This window comes from Balaenoptera borealis (assembly GCF_965194805.1).
Source record: "Balaenoptera borealis genome assembly, chromosome: 13".
NCBI classification, from domain to species: Eukaryota; Metazoa; Chordata; class Mammalia; order Artiodactyla; family Balaenopteridae; genus Balaenoptera; species Balaenoptera borealis.
Genome location: NC_138870.1, coordinates 67,675,769 through 67,702,889, shown reverse-complemented (window position 1 = coordinate 67,702,889; position 27,121 = coordinate 67,675,769). Strand labels below are relative to the sequence as shown.

General features: G+C 37.5%; 1 protein-coding gene across 3 annotated transcripts in view; it reads right to left on the bottom strand.

Moving 5' to 3' along the window:
- OTOGL (otogelin like) overlaps positions 1 to 17,092 on the bottom strand; it is a 157,199-nt gene extending 140,107 nt beyond the window's left edge. For all 3 annotated transcript variants that reach the window (XM_082350724.1, XM_082350722.1, XM_082350723.1), the window contains exons 1-4: positions 9,857 to 17,092; positions 8,685 to 8,724; positions 7,673 to 7,721; positions 826 to 892 (exon numbers count right to left, since the gene is read on the bottom strand). In XM_082350724.1, coding sequence (XP_082206850.1) covers positions 826 to 892; positions 7,673 to 7,721; positions 8,685 to 8,724; positions 9,857 to 9,935 — 235 coding nt within the window. In that variant the 5' untranslated portion in view covers positions 9,936 to 17,092. The remainder of the gene's footprint in view (positions 1 to 825; positions 893 to 7,672; positions 7,722 to 8,684; positions 8,725 to 9,856) is intronic.
- Between the last annotated feature and the right edge of the window lie 10,029 nt (positions 17,093 to 27,121).

Below are 27,121 nucleotides of genomic sequence, written 5' to 3'. Positions count from 1 at the left end.
TAAAGATTGGCCCTCTCCGGAATATGGTCAGGCCATGAAAGGCACTTATCTAATTGCAGTATTTTAACCATAGTTCTGCAGAAGGCAAGAATTTTAAAACTCTATTATCCTTTCACCTTAAAATTCATTGATCTAAAATGTCTCTACGTTTAAAGACATACAACTCCCTAAGTATATCTTAACTGAGGAGAAATGAGCTGCTTTAACTTTAATCATAAATATAGATGAAAATGATGTTTTTCATAAATTTAAATGCAGTTTTCTTTTTCTAGGGGGGCATATATATCTTCAAATTTTATCTTAGGTCACAATCTTGTATTTTTCCAATCAATAAGTGTCAAAGTAATTAGGTAAGCAAATGTATCTCCTTCAAAAATTTAGTTACAACCCTGTTTATTCTCCTGAAACCAGATATCAAAACAAAACTAGTCAGAAATCCCTGCGATTTTAAATGCAACAAAAAATTCAAATTGAATTTCAAACTACCATTAGCATTCTGCTAAATGGAAATGGAAAATTGGTAAGCAAAACTAGCAATGTCAAAGAATCGAGGAGCCAGTAATTGATTCAGAAGAAAAGCTCCTGATACCCAGTGATACCTTTCCTGGTCGTATAGTTATCAGCTTTGTCTAACGGCTTAACCTTGTGTATTTCCAAATATAATTCAAATTTCTATATGAAGTAAACAAACTATTACTAAGTACTATTACCACCCTGGCTCAGTTTCCCTCATGCATTATGTGGAAATCATAGAGAGTGATTCACTCTATCCCCCAAAAGGGTCTTTTGAGAAAGCAAATACAAAAACACAGATGTAGCACTAACCTTTTATTTTACTCTCACCCCAATTAATAGCTTCATGGAAGAAATATCTTGGAGAAGTTGCTTCAAACTTTAAAAGAAAGAAATCAGAATTCAAGAGAATTAAATTATTTAATTCAACACAAACATGCAAACTGGAAAATCTGGAAAACAGCTACAAACACAGAAATTATAAAGAGATGACTCCATATTTCCTTGGGTTATTGAGGCAAAATCTTGGAGAGGCAGAAAGGGCTCCTCTAAGGTTGTAGTTAGATCTGACTTCAAGGTTGATTTTGCTTCTTACCTGAATTTGACAAGTCCTTTATGCTCTCTGACCTCAGTTCTGCCTCCCTGCCCTCCTTGGAAAAGAGCCTGGTCAGAATCTAATCTTTGCATTAACTGACTGCTTTGCCTGCACGAGTAGCAGTTTTTTAATACTTCCAGGTGCAGATGGGTCTGGAGAAAATGCATGGGACCAAAGGACCAACAGACAGTGATGTACCCACTTCCTGCAGCCCCATCTGTGCAGACACCATCCACAGAAGCCTCTGCTGCTGAAGTGTGAGTGTGACACCCTCAGTCTCCAAAGAGCTGACACTTTAAAGTTCACAGAAATTTAAATGTATCTTTTTATAGAGCCCAAGGTACTTCAGGGTAATCATTAAGATCATGAATTATAGAATCAAACAGATCTGGATTAGAGTCCTGATTCTGCCATTACTTACTCTAAGGCAAGTTTCTTAACTGCTTAGTGCCTCCTTTTACTTGTCTGTAAAATGGGAACAGTGACACATATATACTTCACTGGGTAGTTAAGACAATAAATAAAATAATGTATATAAAGATTCCAGCATAATGCCTCACACATAAAAAATTAGCAAGAAAGATATTTACATTAATCTAAGCAACCCAGATAAAACCATAGGATTTTTAGAGGTTAATATGGAATAGTAGCAAATAACTGTGGATTATTAAAACTAATCAACTATAGATTTTTACTCCAACTTAATGCCAATTTAGTGTATCATCTGGGGCAATGTCCTTTCCAACAGCATTTTTACATTCACCAGAAGAATACACATTCCCAAAATTTGCCTCATAATTGTCAAATTGAGTACCAGATGATGTTAGAAAAACTGGAAAGAGTGAAGGGTAAGAAAAAAGGGTGATAACTATTATTCAACATAGCTTTGGAAGTTTTAGCCACAGCAATCAGAGAAGAAAAAGAAATAAATCCAAATCGGAAAAGAAGAAGTAAAGCTGTCACTGTTTGCAGATGACATGATACTATACATAGAGAATCCTAAAGATGCTACCAGAAAACTACTAGAGCTAATCAATGAATCTGGTAAAGTAGCAGGATACAAAATTAATGCACAGAAATCTCTTGCATTCCTATACACTAATGATGAAAAATCTCAAAGAGAAATTAAGGAAACACTCCCATTTACCATGGCAACAAAAAGAATAAAATACCTAGGAATAAACCTACCTAAGGAGACAAAAGACAAAAGTATGCACAAAACTATAAGACACTGATGAAAGAAATTAAAGATGATACAAACAGGTGGAGAGATATACCATGTTCTTGGATTGGAAGAATCAACATTGTGAAAATGACTCTACTACCCAAAGCAATCTGCAGATTCAATGCAATCCCTATCAAACTACCCATGGCGTTTTTCACAGAACTAGAACAAAAAATTTCACAATTTGTATGGAAACACAAAAGACCCCGAATAGCCAAAGCAATCTTGAGAAAGAAAAACGGAGCTGGAGGAATCAGGCTCCCTGACTTCAGACTATACTACAAAGCGACAGTAATCAAGACAGTATGGTACTGACACAAAAACAGAAATATAGATCAATGGAACAGGATAGAAAGCCTAGAGATAAACCCACGCACATATGGTCACCTTATCTTTGATAAAGGAGGCAAGAAAATACAATGGAGAAAAGATAGCCTCTTCAATAAGTGGTGCTGGGAAAACTGGACAGCTACATGTAAAAAATGAAATTAGAACACTCCCTAAAACCTTACACAAAAATAAACTCAAAATGGATTAAAGACCTAAATGTAAGGCCAGACAGTATCAAACTCTTAAGAGGAAAACATAGGCAGAACACTCTATGACATAAATCACAGCAAGATCCTTTTTGACCCACCTCCTAGAGAAAGGGAAATAAAAACAAAAATAAACAAATGGGACCTAATGAAACTTAAAAGCTTTTGCACAGCAAAGGAAACCATAAATAAGACCAAAAGACAACCCTCAGAATGGGAGAAAATATTTGTAAATGAAGCAACTGACAAAGGATTAATCTCCAAAATATACAAGCAGCTCATGCAGCTCAATATCAAAAAAACAAACAACCAAATCCAAAAATGGGCAGACCTAAATAGACATTTCTCCAAAGAAGATATACAGATTGCCAACAAATACATGAAAGGATGCTCAACATCACTAATCATCAGAGAAATGCAAATCAAAACTACAATGAGGTATCACCTCACACCAGTCAGAATGGCCATCATCAAAAAATCTACAAACAATAAATGCTGGAGAGGGTGTGGAGAAAGGGAACTCTCTTGCACTGTTGGTGGGAATGTAAATTGATACAGCCACTATGGAGAACAGTATGGAGGTTCCTTAAAAAACTAAAAATAGAACTACCATACGACCCAGCAATCCCACTACTGGGCATATACTCTGAGAAAACCATAATTCAAAAAGAGTCATGTACCAAAATGTTCATTGCAGCTCTATTTGCAATAGCCAGGACATGGAAGCCACCTAAGTGCCCATCAACAGACAAATGCATAAAGAAGATGTGGCACATATATACAATGGAATACTACTCAGCCATAAAAAGAAATGAAATTGAGTTACTTGTAGTGAGGTGGATGGACCTAGAGTCTGTCATACAGAGTGAAGTAAGTCAGAAAAAGAAAAACAAATACCGTATGCTGACACATATATTTGGAATCTTAAAAAAAAAAAAAAAGGTTCTGAAGAACCTAGGGGCAGGACAGGAATAAAGATGCAGACATAGAGAATGGACTTGAGGCCACAGGGAGGGGGAAGGGTAAGCTGGGATGAAGTGAGACAGTGGCATGGACATATATACACTACCAAATGTAAAACAGATAGCTAGTGGGAAGCAGCCTCATAGCACAGGGAGATCAGCTCAGTGCTTTGTGACCACCTAGAGGGGTGGGATAGGGAGGGTGGGAGGGAGACGCAAGAGGGAGGAGATACAGGGATACATGTATATGTATAGCTGATTCACTTTGTTATAAAGCAGAAACTAACACACCACTGTAAAGCATTTATACTCCAATAAAGATGTTTAAAAAAAAAAAAAGGTGATAAAGAATGTGACTTCAGGTACAAACCTCTTTTCAACAGATTCTGGTCTCCTTCTTACATGGTAAAAGTTTTATTTTGGCAATTTGCACTGCAGTACTTTTTCTTTTGAAGGGCAAACCTGCCCCATGGCAAACAAAAGGACTCCCACACTCTCTCACCACTTCAAGGCTCTCTTCTAAAGTCCTTGGCCCACATCATGTCTCCAAGTTCATTGTTTCCTGCTTTCATTCCTCCAAGGTTTTGTCCTCACTGTTCAATCTCCTCTTTTTTCCCTTTCCTCTCTCTTCAAACTAAGTCAGACTCACAAAAGTCTATGACTTGGATTCCCTCAAGACAAGTCTTATTCTCTCTTTAGCTATATTGTCTGCAACTGCCTAAATCTAACACAACAACCAATATTACTGGGCACCAAATTCTTCTTCCTTTGGCGCTAACGAATCATCACTGATGCTCACTAAGAGTGTATAGTGACTTCAACTCTGTCTCATACAGGCTTATAAACTAGAACAAATTATTTAACCTGCTCAGCCTCAGTTTCCCAACCTGCAAAACAGAATGACAATAACTGCCTCACGGAATTGTGAGGATTAAATGAAATGGGATAAGTAAATCACCAAAAATAGTGCAGGGCACATAAGTGTTGTAAACATGTTACCTACTTTTATTATTAAGCAAAAACTGAATACACTTGACAACATTAGACCAAGGCAGAAATACATAATTTGTTTTTCACTCCATATCCTCTTACCCAACTCAGGCTACACCTCCTCCATGGAAATCACAATAAGTACTTAGCACACCGGCCTCCTGGTTACCACAGCATCCTAATCTCTGCAGCATTCCACTCATCATGCTACAACATTTCACTAATGCTAAGACATGACACACAGCTTTTATTTTTATAACAGATCTGAACTCAGAATGGCACATCTTACATTTATAATTGGGAGCTCTTTCATTTTTTTATATCATACAAATAATGGCAAAAAATTGGTGGTGTCTTAGATTCGATGAACATGTTACACAGAAATGACTTCTTTACAGGTCTACCTCCACTAGGCACTGAATTTCTAGAGAACAAACACCGCTGTTCATCGTTATACCTCTAGCACGGTCCCTTGTGTGTTGTCAACAAATACCAACTAAACCAGAAATAGACATTATGCAAATGGGAATGATCTGCCTCCCAGAGCTGTTTAGAACCATGACTATAAAATGTTCTGTTGATGCTCCTCCACATATCCTCTCAGCTCACCTTGGACTTCACCTGCATCTGGGTTTCTGTGCACACTGAGACCCTCAAGCACCGGCTTCTTTTTGTCTCTGCCTTAGGGTAGAGTCCAAGCAGGATAGACAAGAGAAATGACTTTCAGGGGATTTAAGTCCCCCCAGAAGCTGCCCTCAATGAATGAGAGGCTGGTGTTGGTGGATAAGTAGACCAGCTCCCCCATCCCTTGGAGAAACAATTCTGAAACACTGTACACAGTTCCTCAGAGGGATGCCAGCAAGGCTGAGCCCCAGATGCCTAAAGCACGAAGGCCCCTCATCAACAGAGCTGTGCTGGATTTTCTCCCTTCCTACTCTCCCTTTCCTCTCTCCCTCACTCCTGCACATACAAATTGCATGCAACCTCTAATAAATAAATAATCTGCCCCTGCTTTCAGGAGAAGAATTTTGAAATGTGATGCAACTGCAAAAAAATTCCAAGCAGTGGGTGCATATAGTCACATAACCGATGAAAGAGGACAACCCATTCTTCCTCCGTGCTGATTACGTCTCCACAGGAGGGTGAGAAGCACAGAGAAATACAGTCTTTAGATGAGAAATCACTGTAGCGCACAATTACACCATTGACAGAAGTCTCTGTCTACCCTTTCTCTGGTCATTGTTATCTCATTGCCAACATATTCCTGAGTCCTTATGTGCACATTTATCTGTCCATCAGTGCTCCGTCTTCCTAGAGCAGGGGAGTGGATCTGTGGACAAGAATGGCCTCATAACGGATGAAATTTCAATCCTAAACAGTGAAACGCATGATTGCGACCTCACTGCCCTTCTTTAACATTTCTTCCCTTAAAATTTGTTCAAATGTTAAGTAATGTTGGTGCGTGTTCTCTAGCTGCAGGAAAGAGAAGGGCAAGTGTCCAGCTCTTCATTCTCTCTAAAAGGGAAATCAAGGCAAGTGTGTTCCTCACTTATTAACAAAAGGGAGGTATTAAGATAATTCTGGGGGGGGGGGGTAAATTATACAAATTCTAAAAACATCCAAATGGTCAACAGTAGAAGCCCATCCACAGGCTGTTTCATGTGACACCTGTGGGGTATATTTCACAGGTTCTTCAATCTAGGGGGTTCTACCAGAATGCGGTTTGTCTCAAAATTGGATTTTCTGCTGAGTCACGTTGATATCTTTTTGTGGCTGATATGGTCTACTGGCCAACTTGACGTTTCTCAGAGAAAAGTCATTTTAACCACTTCACATGATACATAGGTACTTAAGTACACAAAATACTCTTTTTAAGAAAAAAAAAGTGTTTCCCTTCCATAGACAATCCTTTGCCCATTCTAGTGCAAAGAAAGAGCTCCACTCTTGATAAGAATAAATTAGTTCTGCCTTCTGAATCGTCACAACAGCGTATCAAATCTGTCATCTATTCTTTTTTACAATTCTCTTTAAGCTCACAAAATATTAAAAAAAACAGGCATCCATCATAAAATGCTAATAGAAACTTACTGCAATTCAGCATTTGACAAAGACCTTGAATATATAAGCTGTTTGCTATGTAAATACTCAAGTAATATTACTTTCCAAAGAAATGTCTTAATATTGAGTTAGGATTCTCTATCTTACCATCCATCTTTAACAGAGAAATATTTTTTAAAATCCACCCATTTAAACATTCCAACTATAATTTGAAGATACTGCAGTTATGTTATCCAATATCCTTTATATAGAGGGACCCAAGCAAAAAGGCCTCCTCAAATTCAGTGCTACCCCACCCCTCTAAAAAAAGAAAGGTCACCTCTTCATCAATGCCTGTAATTTAGATTTATTAGATAATATAAAACCCATTTGTCAGGACACTAGGACACCTCTGATGCCCTTTTGTGGTACTTTACTCAGATCAGGTATACCTTTCTCTGCCCCTGTTTGCTTGTACTTGTCCTATTATCATTGTGCTTAATTTTTAAACCAATTAAAATGTTCTGGCAAGTAGTGAGATTAAATCTCCCACAAATTCTGGGAGCCTATCAGTAGGGAACCGAGGTGAATAGCAAAAATCATTTGACCACAAACAAGTAAATGTGAGCTAAGCCTGAACTGGAGGGTCACAGAACAGCACTAGAGAAGTTACTTTGCCTCTTCCTCCTCTTTCCTGTCTTGTTTTTAGCATTTTATTCGCCTCCACAAAGGTCTCATTGTTGAAGTGACAGCAGAGGCCCAAAGCAGGATGGATTATTTCTCTGCCTCTCTCTCCATCTGAGGCATAACCTACCTGGGCTGCTAAAAGAGCTCTTTTCTGTTGATTTTCATTAAACCCGTTTCTGGAAGAAAACAAAAAGAACTTGTATAGTCAAAGGCCCCTAGGCAACCTGAACAAGCCTTTCCCAAGAGAGAGCTGGTGTTTTCCTCCTGATTTCCATCACTTTATCAAAGAGGTCTTTCTTGGTTTAACATTGAAAAGGTCCCCCTCCCCCCTTTGGAGGGGTTAGATTTGGGTGGTGGCACTGTCTCATTTTACAAAATTTGGGAGTGTCCCCAGATCTCTCCAGTCTCTGATGTAAACTGCATTTTAGGAAGGAACTTTGAGATAGAGAAATAAACAAAATAGTGTAACACTGTAGCACTAACATGCGTGATAATTTCTCCACATGCCTTCATAAAACTGGTGAGATAAGTATTCGACAAGTGCAGGTTCACATTTTTCAAACGTAATACTCGATTCTCTCTCTTTCCATGTCTTGAAGGGCAGATTAACATTAATGTGCATAAGCACATCAAACTGTGGGTTATCAAAATCAAACAGTGAGTAGAATTCCGCTTTGCATTAAGCAGATCAGTTTAGTCCAAAAAATGATTTTCATTATTTACTGCTAGAAACATTTTATTCTTTTATCATTAAAAACTATTTTACTCTATGTTAATAATACAGCACATTTCTAATCAACAATGTACATTAATAATAACAATAGGAAATAGGAAATTACTGAATATAACTTCTTTTCAAGTCTTTGAAGTGAAAATGTCTCCTCAGTATCTACAGTCATTGGACACCACCAAAAACTCCTCTTGTAATTAAAATGAAAGGAAATATTTTTGTTTCATAAATAAGGAACTGAATGCCTAGTAATTTTTAATTTGTAGAAATGTTTTAAAGAACTAAATCTCATGCCCTTATTTTGTAAAATATTTATTTTTTCAAAAGCAGATATATTGACCTGCTGAGCTCTTTGCTCATTCTCATTATCTTTATGTTTTAGAGGACATAAAGAACAAGAAATACTCACTTTGATGTTCTCGTCAAGATGGATGAAGTACAAATATAACCTGCCAGAAATAAATATATATATATATATATGAATGAAAAAGATTATCCAAATATCTTGATCACATGATCTGATTATAAAACAGATCATTTAAACCTGAATTCTGAAACTTAGACTGAGTTTTGCTATTAGTTATTTTACATTTTCTAGAGGATTTTGACCAGCAAATTCCCTGTGAGACATCAGGGTGACCAGTAATTCAGAAAGAATGGGCAGTGTACCTTGATTTACACAGAGACATGATACAGTGGAATAAGCACTAGTCTTAAAGTCAGAGATCCAAGTTTTAGTCCCAGTCCTATGACTTAGTAAATGCCAAACTTAAGCAAACACATCACAAAATAACAGTGGTAGCCAAGTTGATCTTCAAAGTCCCCTCCAGCTCTCAATGCTCTAAGACATTTTCTCTTTGGAGTTTCAGTCACTACTAGGATTGGAAGATAGTGTCTGTGACCTCGCTGGTCTTCTACACTTCAGTAATTTCTCCCACTTCCTCTACAAGCCCCAAAATATACAGCCCTTTTCAGGGATTAAAAATTAACAACTGAATGTAAATAAATGCTTTCTGCCATAAAAATATTTTATAAAAATTAATTTATAAATATTGCTATAATATAATTGAAAATCAATTCTTAGTCTCAAACACTGAAGTCCTTCTTAAAGCATTCCTTTACCATTCTTTGGGTTGATGGCATCAAGAAAGTTTAAGTACTCAATGTCTCCTTATCTTTTATAAAATTTCAAATGTTTAAATTACACAACTGTTTAAAATCATTACTTAGAAGAGAAAAAGTTAGAATCAGAGCTTCTTCCAGTACAGCTGCATATTATGATAAAATCATGTTTTTTTTTTTATATGTCCATGACACTCTCTCACCCTGTCACATCTCACCCCTCCCCCTCCCCATCATGATTTTAACATTTAAAAAAGAGACTCAGAAAATGAAAACTAAAAGTTCCAAATTATCTATATTATTAAAAATTTTCCCAAAAAATGATCTGGGTGTCATTTAGTATATACCCATCCTAATGACTTCAAAATGTTTTACAGTATAAGAGGAAACAGTTTCTACAATTTACAAGGAAGACTAAAATACAATAAAATGAGGTAAAAGTTTAATATGAGTTCTTACCTTGTAATGAAAACAGCAGTATATGAAGCAAGAATATACTCCAAGGTATCATTAAATTGAGTTTTCTCACAATGTTCATTTCAGTATAGCCTTTCTCCCTGAAATGTAACCAAATTGTTGGTCTTTACTAAGATGGCATCTTAGAAGTATGAGTACTTGTAGAGTGCTCAAATTCTTATAAATTTAGCTTTGTAATAAAGTAATTCAAAAAGGAATTCCAGGATTTCTAACCACATACAGCATCTGAAGCTTTAGAACTTGCAGGCAACCCTTTGGCTGAATCTCTCATTAGCAATGCATGGCAGCTTCTTACCTGAGCCGGTATTAGTTACACCCTACCCCGCTCCTGCACATCATACGCCTTTTTAGCCTATATTAGCCTTTTATGACTTCTAAAATCAGTCGCAACAAACAAACAAACAAAAAACCCTGTTATCTCCCGATGTCATAAGAGATAAGCATTATTCCTAATTAGTGATCTATTCCATGTTTTATTCATAAAATAATTACTGTCCTTTGAAAGAAGACTGTGTTATTCATAAAATAATTACTGTCCTTTGAAATAAAATCCTATCAATCATTCCTAGAATGTCTAGATGTTTTCATAAACTCTTCTTTAAGAATTATAAGTAAACTAAAATTATGTGCATATATTTTCAACTCCAGTCCCATTTCAGTGTAGTTTAAGTTGACATATACATGTGCCCAGAGATCTTTCTGTTAAACATTCTGCAACAGAAGCAGATAATAACACAAAAAGATGATATTCTAATATTTGACTTTAAAAAGAAAATAAAGTAACTCACCTAATCCTGAAAACCTTCCTTCACACCCTGTTTTTCCATCCTCTGGGACAAGTATCCAATTAGACAACAAAAAAGAACTTCTTAATCCAACACTAAGTGCGCTCTTCTCTGGAAGCGATTGACTACCTGGATTGGCATTAGAGAACAGCTCTAATATTTCGTAATGAACTCCATAGAGATGATCTAAGCCCCATAAATGAGGGAAGGCCATGATTATATAATGGGTGCACATTTCCTATAGCAGATCCCATCAGTTACCTGCAAAGTATCAGACTCACTTAACAGATGGGGGCACAGTGGTAAGGAATATCTAACTACACAGGAACTACCTTATGAGACAAAAACACACAGCAGTTCTTAATACCTTGCTGTACTCAGACACTTTTTGTGCACTGATTTCCTGGTCCTTTCTGTGAAAATATCCTTAACATCCTGATATATTGCATGCCCAACGTCTACTATATAAACAGTTTCTTTTCTGTGTCTCAAACTCAATAATCTTTTACTCTTGCTTTACATGATTTTAATGCCTTTCCATTGCCTACATAATTGCTGATTCTATGAGCCAAGAGAAGATGTTTGCCTATAAATTCATTTTTAAAGCAGGAAAACCACACCAATTCCCCCAAAATATAAGTAGCTATATGCCTACACACACACACTTGCACATGTACACTCATTTTTAAATTTTGATGGATTAGATTAAATAATTTAAGTATAATATGTGTCTAATAAATATTTATTGAAAGTTTATTGGTCATTACTCAAACTAACTAGACAATAAATTAATATAAGTCTAAACAGGCCTAGTTACTTATAGTTACATTCTAATTATTGGTCTAAAAATTATGTATCTACTCAACCACAATCAAAATTAAAATATTCTAGACACTTAAGAAGATGTGAATACAGAATAAAATTAAAAGTTAAGCTTGCTAGGGGCAGGACAGGAATAAAGATGCAGACGCAGAGAATGGACTTGAGGACACGGGGAGGGGGAAGGGTAAGTTGGGACGAAGTGAGAGAGTGGCATGGACATATATACACTACCAAATGTAAAATAGATAGCTAGTGGGAAGCAGCCGCATTGCACAGGGAGCTCAGCTCCGTGCTTTGTGACCACCTAGCGCGGTGGGAAAGGGAGGGTGGGAGGGACACGCAAGAGGAGGGGGGATATGGGGATATGTGTATACATATAACTGATTCACTTTGTTATACAGCAGAAACTAACACATTGTAAAGCAATTATACCCCAATAAAGATGTTAAAAAAAAAAAGTTAAGCTTGAAATTTGTTTAGAGAGCAATAATTTTCCTCCAAAGAATTTTTTAAATTAAAGGCACCAAATTGATTTACACAGAATGCTCATTAACTCTTTCTGAAAAACATGGAAATGTACATAACAAATATACATTACTAAGTCCCCTCCTTAATTTACAACAGTTTCTCTCATCTTCATAATTTCCCATAAAAATCGACCTAAAATATGAAGATTCTATAAATCATATTTCAGGATTTTTTTCCCCCAATCTGGTAGCTGCTTGTCACAAGTGACATACCTATGGAAAAATCCCAAATGGAAACCAAAGTTAAATTTCATGGTTCAAAAAAGAAACATTTTGATAACGCTTATAGTTATTTCTAAATACTACCAGAACTTGGTGAAAAAGGATTAGTAAACAGCAATATAAAGCCTGTGAAAAGTATTTCTTTCTAATATAAACTTGGATATTTTACGTTCTTAATTCAAATGTAATAACTCTCAACTTTTCATCTCAAATTTCATACAGTATCTTTAAACGTTTGATTCAAAAGCATTACAGCCATTTTCACTGGTTAAAGTTGAAAATTCCAAGGTTATATCACCTGGCATATTTATTACTGTTATTCTATTTTGAACTCTATGTATTTAAAACCTATAAATTATTTTGTCTGGTAAAGAAAATAGAAGAAATTATAATGGGAATTCTCAGGGTGACCATTCATTCTTTTATAGCTAGAGGTTTAGCATATGATGGCTTTCTATTCCTCCTCCATCCAGGCTTAGAGTAGGTCAGAGATTAGTAAAGGAGAATGAACAATGGCAGAGAAAACAATACCAGAAATTCCAAGTTCTTTTTCAACTAACTACATTATGAGTTCATTACATTAAATGGTAGGCTGCATGAAAATAGGTAAAATAGACTTCCATGAATAGCTACAGTAGAATAGAGAATTTAGATGAAAGATTAGACCCAGAACCACAAAAAAAGGAATTTATGACTGTTGCTACATGTAGTTATTACTGTCAAAATTTAGTTGACAGCTTTTATATTTCATTCTACTCTGACAAAGGAACTCTGGCAAAAAGTGAGTCAGTCACCAGCTTGTGAAGAGATATTAAGTTCATAAGAAGTCTGAGGCAACTACATAATGCATGAGATAAACAGTTCCCTTTCTGATACAAGAACACGGCACATTTTCCCACATGGAATATGATCTTTAGAAAGTTGACACCTGACAGCCTATTGGCCTCAACACACCACATTAAAAACAACTGGCAGAAATGGGAAATTGCTGGGCTTATAGTTTATACGTCAATAATAAAGAAAGGGGTATTTTTAACGAAGTTCATCATCTTTAAGAAAAATTAATTTCTATGGTGATTTATATAACACTCATTTTTCATTCATTGAAATCAAATCTAAAATAGATAACATTTGATTCCCATCATATCACATTCTACTAGTGAAATGCAACTATTCCTCACTTGCCTTACTAAACCTAACACATTTCAGGTTCAGTGATTTTATCTAGAATTTATGTTATCATTGAGCAGCAAAAAGAATCCTATATCTTTGACGTGATTTTAACCACTCTGAATTTAACTGCCTTATTATAAGATAGTTTTGCAGTGTTCTATTTATGCTTTCAGGAGGTGTGCTGCTTAGCACTTTCTGGAATGCTTCATATAGTTTAATTTGTAAATGACATCTATCTTAGCTTTTCTGAATACAGACTGTGTGTCATAAGTGGTATCTATGTTGGTCATGATTTCAATTTAAAGCTCACCCACAGAAATTAATGTGTTGTGTTTTATAGGGACATTCATTTTTCAAGTTGCTATGGTGCCACTGATTTGCAATATCTTTCATCTTGAAAGAAGTAATGTTCCTACAACTAAAGTTTTGTCTTGTCAACATTTTAGCATCAAGTTCTTGATATAAAACCAATATTTCCTACAGTTCTCTTTATTTTCTAAACTACTGTAGCACTTACATACTATAGCACATTACATGTGCATTTATAATATATAGTATAATATACAATGTACTACACATATAACAATATAAATTATGTTGGTTTCTCACGTTTCCAATTCCATTTTATATCTTCAGTCATTTTAGATTTATTTATTTTAGAGTTGCTGAGGGATAATATTACTTGAATTTCTCAGCAGGAGGAGGGTTCTAACCCTGTTGCTTGCTGTGCTGGCTTCTCACACTTAGGGTGGGTTACCGCATAGGTTTTGTAATTTTGAATTTTGGTTTCATGTCTGGTAGAACATTTTCTATGGTAATTCTTTACTGCCGGGGTTGAAGGTATGCCCCTCCAAAAAAGAGTTTGCATTTACTTCTGCCAATTGCTCCAAGGAATTTCATGTTAATTTCTCCATTTGAGGGTGCCCAGCATATTGAGTATAAATTCAAATCCCAAACTCAAAGTGAGGGAATGCCAAATCTAGTTTCTGCTTTGTTTTTGGCCTTTGGTGATATTCCTTACTTCTATACAACCACTTAAATAGATGAATACTTTATTTTATTCAGCATGCCCAAGTATTTTATAGCTGACAAATTTTTAGATCATCTAATCTGTTGCACTGCCAAAAAACAGAACCATCAACTATCAAAAGTTATATGTTCTCATTTTCTAGGTTACTACTTTATGTATTTGCAACATACTTTCTCAACTGAATTACAAACTTGTGATATGGAGCCATCTATGATTCACAGGTACGTACTTATTTAACTCTTCTAATAATTATATCCAAGTTATTCAAAACAAACAACTATAAATTTATAAAGAAAGCATATCAAAGCATCTCATACTTGGATCAAATTATTTAAAATATAAAAGAAAAACTGTCAGATCCCTAAGTGTCATGGTTGAGATGACTTCATATAACACCAAGATTCCACCTCAGACACCTGACAATGATTTATGACAATAGCCACTGCAACCTGCAGCCTGGAGTGTCAAACATCAGCTTATCACCTTCTACCTTTTCTAAGTTGGCAAGGTTAATACAGAAAGACTGCCTTTAGAGATGTGGCATCATTGTGGTTTTCAGCAGAGCACAAATCAGTATGAAAACATAACTCAGAAAAAACTAAGCCCTTCATTGTGATTTGAGAGTCACATGAAGGTCGGATCAGCCCTAAAAAGTGTTTCCCCCTTATCTTGACATGACCTCTTCCCTGGCTTCCAGCCTGAATTAGAGTCTTACTGAGTTACATGCAAAATTGTTATCATTATCTCCCAAAAGCTGCAGTGAAAACACACTAGCTCCTCTGCAAAGTTTTTTTCAGTCTTCTCTTCTAACAAGATAAGTTTATCAGCTTTACCTTAGAATACACAGGTGGTTCTCAAACGTTGGTGTATGCAAGAATCACGTAGGGAGTATATTAGAAGCACGGATCCCCAACCCCACCTCCGTCACATCCAGTGTTTTCTGATCCATGAGTCTAAGGGGGTTAGGCATCTGTGTTGTAATAGAGAATCTAGCTTAGGGAAAATTAAATACCAAAGTAGTCTATTCTAGTACAAAAAAAGGAATGCAAGTGCATTACAAATATGGAGGCATTGATAGATCCCATTGGAGGAGAAAGAAGCAGAGGTCAGAAAAATTAAGTGGAGGTTGAGGGCCAGCCTCACTACCTACTAGTAAACAGTTCCTTGTTTGGGAAGATGAAGTGTGTCTGTTATTTCATTTGCCTACTCTTTCCACACTTCTTATGCAGAGAAACTCCTCCCAGAGGCTACATAGCTTCTGCTCCATTGGCATTACATCTTTACAACTCTCACTATGATAGGTGGAATAATCGCTCCCCAAAGACATCCACGTCCTAATTCCCAGAACTTGTGAATTTTGCCTTACGTGGCAGAAGAGATTTATGGATGTAATTAAGTTAACAACTCCTCTAACTTAATTCCTTGTGGGCCCAATAGAACCATAGAGTCCTTATCAGTGAAAGCAGGAGTCAGAAGGATTGGAGTGGAAGAGAGAGTCAAAGATGGAGGAAGCAGCCACCAGCCAAGGATTTCAGGGAGCTTCTAGAAGCAGACAATGGAATGGATTCTCCCCTAAAGCCTCCAGAAGGAATGCAGTTCTGCCAACATCTTGATTCTAGCCCAGTGAAACTCATTTCAGATTTCTGATCTCCAGAACCATAAAATAATAAATTTTTGTTTTAAGCCATGAAGTTTGTGGTAATTTGTTACAGCAGCAATAGGAAGTAAGGCACTTACATTCTCTGGCCACTAGGGATAGGCACTTGACGCTAAACGAAATAATATACGGTGGTCCTAGCAATGGATCCAATTCTCTTTCTCAGGCATTGAAACATAAATCATAGAGATGAAAGTCACATGTAGTCATAAGTCTGTGGGCCCTGGGGCTTTGTGGTCACACAGAATTAGAGATGGCAGCTATTTTCCAATCATGTACATGTTGTTAAATAAGAAAGAAAGCTATTCTGCAAAAAGAAATAGGAGAATGGAACAGATGTTCAGAAGGAAGCAAAGAAACAAGTGACGGAGAAGATGTTTCACCACATTTTGGTTTCTATGACTACATCTATCCAATCACTTCCTTTTTACTTGAGTTAACTTGGTTAGGATTTTATTCCTTGCCATGCAGTGATCCATGACTGAGACAGAGGAACTGAGAAAAAGGAGGATGACTGACTGTGATGGTTGATTTTATGTGTTTACTTGACAGGAGCACAGGGTGCCCAGATATTTGGTTAAACAGTATCTTGAATGTGTCTGTGAAGGTGTTTCTGGATGAGATTAACACGTGAACTGGTAGACTGAACAAAGCAGACTGCCCTCCGCAGAGTGGGTGGGCCTCCTCCTATCCACTGGAGGACTGCATGGAACAAAAAGGCAAGTAAGCAAGGATTCGCTGTCTCTGCCTGACTGTCTTTGAGCTGGGGCATTGGTCTTCTGCCTTCAGACTCAGACTTGTACAAGAACTATACCATTGGCTCTCCCGGGTCTCTAGCTTGCCAACTACTGATCTTGGGACAATGACCTTCTAGTAAGAGATACCATAAACTACATGGGGTTTACTATTCCAAGATTCCCAAATCATCTGTTTAGACACAGGAAAAAATTGGAGAACTAGGATTTATATATACCCAAAGATGTTACATTTTCCCAGAAAAATCTTCTTGAACGGTATAGAGGGGAGATGAAAGTTGCTAGTGAGAACCCCAAGAGAAACAGAAATGAGGCACTGTGAAATAGTCTCTTTATCACCAAGCACTGTGCTGAATACAGCTACTCTTCTGCTACCCGAGAGTCAGATCCAGGAGAACCTCTAGGTTAGACTTCTCTTACAGTACTCCATTGGTGGGAGTCGGGGCAACTTCAGTGACACAGGGACGTTGTGACAAGACTGGAGGTTTGGGAGACATTTTTCAGGACTGAGTGGCTTGGAGATGAAGGCTTTCATCTAAGAATTATGTGGTAGTATGCAGACAACAGGCAGGAACACACTTGGATAGATTATTGTTCCCAGTTGTTCATTCATATTCTCCTTGTTATAGAATCACGTCTTCCCTTTTCTGTGTGCTTTTGCAATACCTCCCATTGGAGTAGTAGAAGCATACTTCACTTCCCCATTGATGTTTGAATTGGTCACATGACTCTTCTGGCCAGTGTAATGTTAACAGACACAACTCCAGCAGGGGTTTACATGTGCTTCAGCATTTTGGATTGTTCTCTTGCACTTCTGCTATCCCTCGGAAGAATAATACGTCCTGGGTTGCCATTAGTCCGAGGAGAACGAGGAAACATGTGGAAAAGATTGCAGCATAAAATAGCCTCAGAGTTGATTCACATGGTCCAGAAAAATAAATGTGTAGTATGACATTAAGATTTGGGGTTGTTAGTTATATGCAACAATATTGTAGCATCAACTTTCCTTATTTAGAAGAATTAGTAAGGTCAGTACTTCGGTAGAGCAGTTAGAGGTGGTGATATGGCCCTTCCCTGGCTGGAACTTGGGAGGGCTTTCTCTTCAGAGTGGTCTTCACTAGGTCTGGAAGAAAGCATCTAGTTCTACTTTTTTTCACAGGTTATGCCTCAGAACTACCACTTCTGGTAAAACAGATAGGAAAATACACAGGATTAGACATAGGGGACTTAATACCCACTCTTTTCTGGTAAAGCAAAGCTAGTTCTTGAACTTTTTTTGTTTTGGCCGCACCACACGGCTTGTGCGATCTTAGTTCCCTGACCGGGGATTGAACCTGGGCCCTCGGCAATGAGAGCGCGGAGTCCTAGCCACTGGACGGCCGGGGAGTTCCCCAAGCTAATTCTTGCTCATCTTCTAGATTAAATTTAAACATCACCCCTGCTGTGTAGCCCTTCTCCAATAACAAGGTGCTCAGTCCTTTGTGTGATGCATCATCCACACCACTGTCATTGCTCTCAGAACAATGTATTATGTATTTACTGGTCTGTCTCACCTACTGTGGGTTTTTGAGGGCATGGAACACATTTTAATCACTTCCTTTTCTCACTGTCTCAAAAATATTTGTTAATTGAATAACTTAATATATGCCTCTGCTATAAGACTCTTGGGGAAGTAGAGTTTTCAAAGCCTCTTTTTTTTGGTATTTGAATGCATGGCCTCATCCAGTGGACCAGGTTAACTACTCCATGTGAATGAATCCAAGCACTGCTCTCCACAGGCTAATAAATTTGAGTTTGTAAAGTTAGTAAGCCCAGGGCTCAAGGAGACTTGGATGAGGGCTATCGGTCATTGACAAACATCTGTTCCTTTGTATCCTGAATTCAGATTGAATTACAATAGTCTTGAAGATGAGGAGGAAGGAAGACTACACAAAGCAGTGGATAAATCATAGGACTTATCTGCAAAGAGACAGACAGAACATTAAATATCTCCTCCTTACCTTTCCTTGATTCCCAACAGTCACATTTACTTGCAGAAACATAAAACTAAAGCAGAGCACTAGTGGCATCTCAGGAAATTGCACTTCTGCTCTCAACCACTATTTGGCACTTGCTATTTAACTAATTTATATTGTAATTTATCTTTTATGAGTATATCTGTCACTTCGACTAGATTAATAGGTGATTGAGAGCTGTGATCCTGACTTAAAACATCTTTATATGTCCCCACGGGCCCTCACGCAGTGTTTGGTGTAAACTAATTCTTAATAAACATTGTTAGTGGTGATGGTAATAATGATGATCATCTCCCTTTCCTGATACGTGGGCTTGGTGGGCAGGATTGATTGGAGGGCGGGGTGGAGTGACATGGGAAATGAAGCTAGAAGGAGGCAAAGTCCAGACCATGGAAAGCCTTATGTTCCATGCTAAATATAACGGACTTGCTTCTGGAGGCAACTGTGATCCGTTAGAAGTTCCAATGGCATTTTTTTTAAAAGTCTCTGATAGCAAACTGCTACACGAAGCTGAATTCAACATTTCAGAATCTAACACCTGGCTTACTTCTTGGTTTGAGTTTGACTGCTTTGATCTTCACAGAAATATCTCAAAAAGAACTCTCCTTTTCCTACAGATGAAGAGATAGAAGGAGGCAGGGGGGAAAAATCGAGAAAATAAAAATTATAACTATTTATTGGTATAAGTTCTAGGACATTTACTATGGGTAAAACACTATGTTAGGTAGTATGATGATAAAACATATGAAGATAAAACATTCAAATCATCTCAAACTAATTGAATGGGCACTATAATTATAGGCAAAAAAAAAAATCGAGAAATGAATATGATAACCTCTTTCCTCAGTGAGGTAAACAACATTAAAATAATTATGAAGTTAATTATTTAATTGCAATTGTGATATGTGCCCTTAAAGAAAGTACAAGATGCCTTGAGAGAGTCTTGCAGGAAAGGGGAGGGTCAGAAGGGACTTCCAAGAGAAGGTTACTTTTAAACTGAGAACTGGAGTTAATCAGAGAGAACCAAGGTTTTACCAGGCAGAGAAAACAGCTTATGTAGATGCCTTAAGGAGAGAGCACAGTAGGTTTGAAGAAATAAAAGCTGGTGCAGCTGGAGCAGAGTGAGCTGGGAGAGAACAGTGCCAAGGCTGGGATGTGAGAACAGCAAAGGAAGGTCATTCAAGTGCTTTGGGCCATTGTAAGAATTTTGGACTTTACCCTCAGAAGAATAGAAACTAGTGGAGAGTTTGAAGCAAAGGAGTAACATAAGCAGGATTTTATATGTGTGTGTGTGTGTGTGTGTGTGTGTGTGTGTGTATACATACACGTATGCATGCATGTATACACACACATATACATACATTTATGTATATAGACACATATATTAATATATGTGCATAAATATACACACATGCATACGATAAATTATATATCTATATATTTTTTATCATATAAGGTATCTTTATTTTTTTATCATTATCCTCATTTTATTTTATTTTTTTAATTTTTTTTAACATCTTTATTGGAGTATAATTGCTTTACAATGGTGTGCTAGTTTCTGCTGTATAACAAAGTGAATCAGCTATACGTATACCTATATCCCCATATCCCCTCCCTCTTGCGTCTCCCTCCCACCTTCCCTATCCCACCCCTCTAGGTGGTCACAAAGCACCGAGCTGATCTCCCTGTGCTATGTGGCTGCTTCCCACTAGCTATCTATTTTACATTTGGTAGTGTATGTATGTCCATGCCACTGTCTCACTTCATCCCAGCTTACCCTTCCCCCTCCCTGTGTCCTCAAGTCCATTCTCTATGTCTGTGTCTTTATTCCTGTCCTACCCCTAGGCTCTTCAGAACCATTTTTTTGTTTTTTAGATTCCATATATATGTGTTAGCATACCATATTTGTTTTTCTTTTTCTGACTTACTTCACTCTGTATGACAGACTCTAGGTCCATCCACCTCACTACAAATAACTCAATTTCGTTTCTTTTTATGGCTGAGTAATATTCCATTGTATATATGTGCCACATCTTCTTTATCCATTCATCTGTTGATGGACATTTAGGTTGGTTCCATGTCCTGGCTATTGTAAATAGAGCTGCAATGAACATTGTGGTACATGACTCTTTTTGAAGTATGGTTTTCTCAGGGTATATGCCCAGTAGTGGGATTGCTGGGTCATATGGTAGCTCTATTTTTAGTTTTTTAAGGAACCTCCATACTGTTCTCCATAGTGGCTGTATCAATTTACATTCCCACCAATGGTGCAAGAGGGTTGCCTTTTCTCCACACCCTCTCCAGCATTTATTGTTTGTAGATTTTTTGATGATGGCCATTCTGACCGGTGTGAGGTGATACTTCATTGTAGTTTTGATTTGCATTTCTCTAATGATTAGTGATGTTGAGCATCCTTTCATGTGTTTGTTGGCAATCTGTATATCTTCTTTGGAGAAATGTCTATTTAGATCTTCTGCCCATTTTTGGATTGGGTTGTTTGTTTTTTGATATTGAGCTGCATGAGCTGCTTGTATATTTTGTAGATTAATCCTATGTCAGTTGCTTCGTTTACAAATTTGAAGAGAGAGAACAGGTCTTGAGCAGTAGGAGAGCCTTCTATCATGGAGCGTATAACCCAGAGGGTGAGCAAAGTTACATGTATGTAATGGGGATAATTAATATGTTTTTTATCTTTTGCAATATTACGTGTATGATCTTCTCCAAGTTAGAATGAGGCATACATCTGCATTTGGGATTTCATATTATTCAGAGGAAAAAAGGAAAATATAATATTCAGCTTCAAACCTACAAAATAGGATATTTTGTCTACAAAAAGATAATAAATTTAAAAGCCAAGCTTTTCCAACGATCTTTCCAAAATCTCCAAAGAAGGAGATTTTTCTATACTGCTTATCTCCCCCTCATACATTAAGAGGCAGAACTTAGGAATTAGGTCTTAGAGTTTTCTGTGGAGTTCCCAGTGAGGTAAGAGGAAGAAGGAGTTAAAGCTCATCACACACAGCCAGAAAGACTGTGGAGGAGAAAGAATCAAAGGTAGGAAAGATGGTGGCTCCACAAAGGACATGTGGAAGGTAGAAGCAAAGTATGGATTAAGCAAAGGGAGGACCTGAGTGCAGCTCTCCTGGCAGCCCCCAGATGCCACTTGACAGATGAGACCATGCTTCCACAGGAATGCTATGGAAGGTTGTTGAGAGTCTGACTTCGGAGCTCACAAGAGGGCAGCTATCTTAAGAAAGAACCACCTCAGACATAGAAGTCTGGTGGTTGGATGCATGGCCAAGGACTCACAGACTTCAAAGGGTTCCACAAAGCCAGTGAGAGTTGAAGTAAGGCCCAAAATCATCAGAAAATAACCAGAAGAACAAAGCAAGAATTACAGCAGCTTCCATCAGCAGTTGCAAACATCAGCAAAACACTAGGGATACGAACAACTGCATAGCAAAGGTCACCAACCCACAGAGAAGTCCAGACCAGCCACTCCCAGCGGAGACCAGCACTAGTTCAGAGAACACGGTACAGACCTCAGAGCCAGTGTTCCAAAGACAGTCAAGGACAGTGACACCTCCACACGCAGATGGCCAGCCAGGGAAGGGGCTGGAATTGTGAAGGACGTTTACCGAAGCCAACCAAACAGAGCTGTGGACGGTGACCATAGTAAGGTCAGCTACAGAAAAAAATAAAGAACCTAATTTTTCATTGCACATCTGCATGTGGTGTTCATAAATCTGAGGCCCCACCACATTTATAAATAACAATATTATTACATCGACAATGACAGATGCCATGTGAGGTGTGAAGCTGAAAGGACATAGCATTTTAGAAGGCACAGCTGAGACATAAGTTAACCTTGCCTGAGACAATCTCAATTACTATAACCTGTGAAAGACCAGAGGGGAGAAAATAAACAATAGGTACAGAGAGAGCGGCTGCAGCCCAGTGCCCACAGACACATCACGGCCCGCGCTCACTGTCTCATCCGCACACATTCCCCTGCACACCAAACCCCAGGGGCGACTCCAGAGCCCACCTCCAGATCCCACCTACTAGTCGGTGAAGAAAGAGCCAGACTGAGCTCCCAATATCTAAGACACTGGAACCAAACCTTCAAGAATGACTTTTTGTGCACTCAGCCAGCCTGGACAGAGGCAGGCATGAACGGGCATGAAAATGATGTGAGACGGCACAATTCTTAAGAAAATCTCCCCTTTCTGTTATATCCAGAGATGTGCTGGTAAATGTTTAACAACCAGCTCAGGGGAAAGGGGAGTGCCCAGATTTAGAGTGTTTGCAGATTTCCATGGTGTAAATATTCCCACCATGGCCAATTTTGAGCTACAAATGTGATTCCAACTGACTCATTAAATTCCTGCAAATTTAATAATAGGCTTTCACGAGCCAGTACGAGCTGGCTCCAGCTCCACTACACGGCAACCCAGTTAAAGCCACAGTAGGGCACCACCTACATCAAAATCTAATATGAGTGGACCCCACAATCTGGTGAGTTTTTACCTGCACTTCTACCTGATTAACACACATTGTGACCTTCAAAAGGATGTTACATTAAAAAGACAAATTTTAGGTTGAATTAAATCATATAAATTTCAATCTACTAACCAGCCTTTCTCTTTTCTTTTTATTTAATAAGGTAGCTCACATCTAGGAAATTGATTTCCCTTTAATATGAGTTTATATTTCATAAGGTAATTTTTCTTCAACTGTGCTATGAATATGCCATTAACAAGGCACTTGTAGCAAGCCCAGGAAAGCCCTCTGCTGGCTTGCTTTTGAAAGCCAAGGTGCCTGCTCTCAGGCTTCGGAGCATTCTTTTCCCCTGCTTTGCAAGCTGAGCCAAAATGCAAATTTTGCCTTAAAATGTCATTAAGATAAGAATGGTCTAACTGTTTCTAGTAGATTTCATTGTTAAAACACGAGACCTGTCAGCTTATAAATCATATCCTACTGCATTATTCCAAAGATTAGTTATAATAGCCTAAGAAACTTTTATAAACATCAAACTCCTTTTTAAAAATTATATTTTGAGATACCGTGGGTGGGAGTGAGTGATTACTTGCTGGGTATATTAAAAGAAATTACATTAAAAAGAAAAAGGAGGTTTTTGTACACATTTTCTACATAGCAGGGTTAAGCCAAATGCTTTTGAGAAAGAATTTGAATGAGGAAAGAAATTTCAACAGTCATAGTATTTCATTGTTATTTTAGTCTGACCCACATAATTCTATAGCTTATTGTTTGTATCACTTTACCAGTTTGGAGAATTTTTTCCTCATTTCTAATAGGAAAAGAAGCAACAGTTTATTCATTTTATATAATTTTTAGATTTAGGAAAAAATCTGAGCAAAATAAATCAGTATTAATTTTATCATCAGAAAAGAATGTAAATGCTATCTTAAATATAATTTTAGAGTGTTCTCTAGCATAACATTATATAACGGAAAACTTTTCTTATTGAGGCAACAAATGTTTATTACAATAGTGTTGTCAGATTAATCCGACTAGAATTCAAAATTTGGAATTGTTCAAAAAATCTAGAACAGAGTATTCTGATTATATTTCTGGTCAGGGCAATTAGAAGAGTGTTTTTATTTTTCCTGTATGAATCAGTCTTAAATTACTCTTGGTGACCTAAGGCAGCTCTGCTGGGTGATTTAAATTTGTAATAAGAAGGTCTTGCTTCATTGTTGGGTGGATGGTAGTTGCTGGAATCACAAGGTTCTTTAGTTGCAAGTATCAGAAACTAACTCTGGCCAACCTAAGCAAAAGGGGAATTATCAGGTTATTGGAGATCTCATAGAACTAATAGGAAGGTTGAAGAATCATGCTTAGATTTTGCAATGAATACATATATCAAAACATTACATTGTACGCCTTAAACTTACACAATACTATAAGTCAATTATATCTCAGTAAAGCTGGGGGGAAAAAAGAATCATGTTTAGTAAAATGAATATTAGGTTATAAGATTACCTAAGATAAATGAATTCCAACTCTTTCCTATCTTCTTACAAAAACTCTGCTCAAGATTTGAAGTCCCTCAAAAACTGATTGGGTCACATACCTAACCCTTGGCTATACAGAAGGAATTTCATGGGACACGTCAGCTTCCACTGCAAGATTCCATACACTTTGGGGAATATAATTCCCAAAAGAAAATCAGTGTTTTTAGGAAGAGGGACTGGATGCTAGACATCTAAAACCACAAAGCTTCACCATACTACTTAGTCAGTCTTGTCTGTGACATCACTAACTGCATCAGCATAAAAGAAAGACATCTACTTCTCTCATTCTCTTTTTCTTCTTTTGTAAAATGAGAAGAATGCATTAGATGACTTCAAACTTCCTTTCTGTATTTCACATTCATGATTACTTCTTCGGTAGACACTGAAGCTACCTCTGGAGAATGCTTCCATCTAGCAAAGGGACTTTTCCTAACCCTTGTGGCTCTTAGCCTCCACCATCCCTCCCTCTCACTTATACTCAAGTCTTTAGCGAACATCTGCAGCTTTTCTGGCTCTTGCACATGCCACAGCAAGTCTCCAGAACCCAGTGAATCTTACTTGGAGAATTAAAAATCAAACACATTTTACTCCAGCACATGCAAGGATAAGTTGTCTGAAATATAACATTTCCTTCATCAAATAGTAGATGTTCCGGGTAATACATGTCAAAGTTAAGAATAGGTTCTTTATTATCTGTTTAAAATGAAGTTCTGAAGTTCCTTTCACAAAAGTAAGACTTATTTATCTTAACAAAGAAAAGTCCTGGTGCTCCATCTAGAGGACATTCTGTATTTTCCAGATAAGGGGGTTAGAGGGTCCATTACAGATATCCAATTCTCTAAACCTTGCTGTGATAACTCTACCAATAATTTTCTAAAGCTCAACAGATATGTTTTAAAAAACATTTTGAATAAGCCCATACTGTGTAACAGTGAAGAGGACATTTTCTCCAATTTCAACTGACTGTCTAAGTAATAACTTTCTTTTTATTCATGAAATATTTGGATACATACTATGGGCTCACTGTACTTACTTTTAGGAGTTTCATGGTTAAAAAATTTTAAATATAATTTCCAAAAACCACTTACTAGGTTTTAATTATTTTCATCAATTATCAGAAGCTTTTAATTTGACAGCTATTTCCCCTCATTTAAAATGTAATAATACATTGGACAAAAATATACATGTCCTTTTTCACCTAGAATTACACAGCATTTTCCTTCAAAAAGACCTGTCTGTTAAGAGAACATGCTCTTTTTCTTTTTAGTGACAAGAGTTTCAGTCGGATAATGCTTCACAGAATCTTGGAGAAACTTCCTTTTTATGTAAAATCCAGGACCTTATTTTAGAGAAAGCAACATTTCCTGCATGGAAATTCACTTTTAACCAAATGGAGCAACACATAGCCTCTATTTTCCCATAAAATTCTGTGAGAAAGTAAGGTCTTATGCTGAAGCGAAGAAGGAGGGACTAGGAATAAGGATCTGAGAGAGAATTCTGGTCGGGGGGAGGTGACTGGCTGATCTTGGACTGAGGCCGTCTCAGTCAGGGCAATGCAGCAAGCACGACTGGACAAGCAGGCTGGGGCCCTCACGTTACTGCACTAGTTTTGCTGGAGGTAAGAAACCAGCCGCAGAGCAAGTTCTGCGAGAACGGAGACAGTCGCCAAGCAGAAAGTTTTGCTCTGGGCTCTGACTTGTCATCCTAGTTTCATCAAAAAGTTCACCATGTGTGCTGAGGGTATCCAAGAGAGACAAAATAATGTATCAGAACTTCCAAGATACACAGGCCAGGGAAATAGATTTTTCCCATAGAAGGAAAGAGCAAGGTGGGGGTGGGCAGGGAGTGGCGGGGGTCCATCTTGATGTCTCTTACACAAATAATTTGCTATATATTCTTGAGTATAAACTGGTTCTTCTAAGGGATGATTAAAGTAATAATTTACACACAGAGATGAATTTCTTGAAAGCAAATCTGTATAAAATTTCATGTTAGAATTTCTTCATTGAAATGTAAATAGTGTTTAAGTGCACCACAGTATTTAAAGCTGGTGTAGCAGTCCCTGTGCCCTCTCTCCCCCTGTGAACAGAGATCAAGATAATTTGCTCAATGTCACAGAGCTAGTGAGTAGTGAAGCTGGGACCAGAACTCACTCACACTAGCTGGCCCTGAGCATTACTCTTTTACGTCACTTTGTTACAATAGAATCATTATGAACTATTT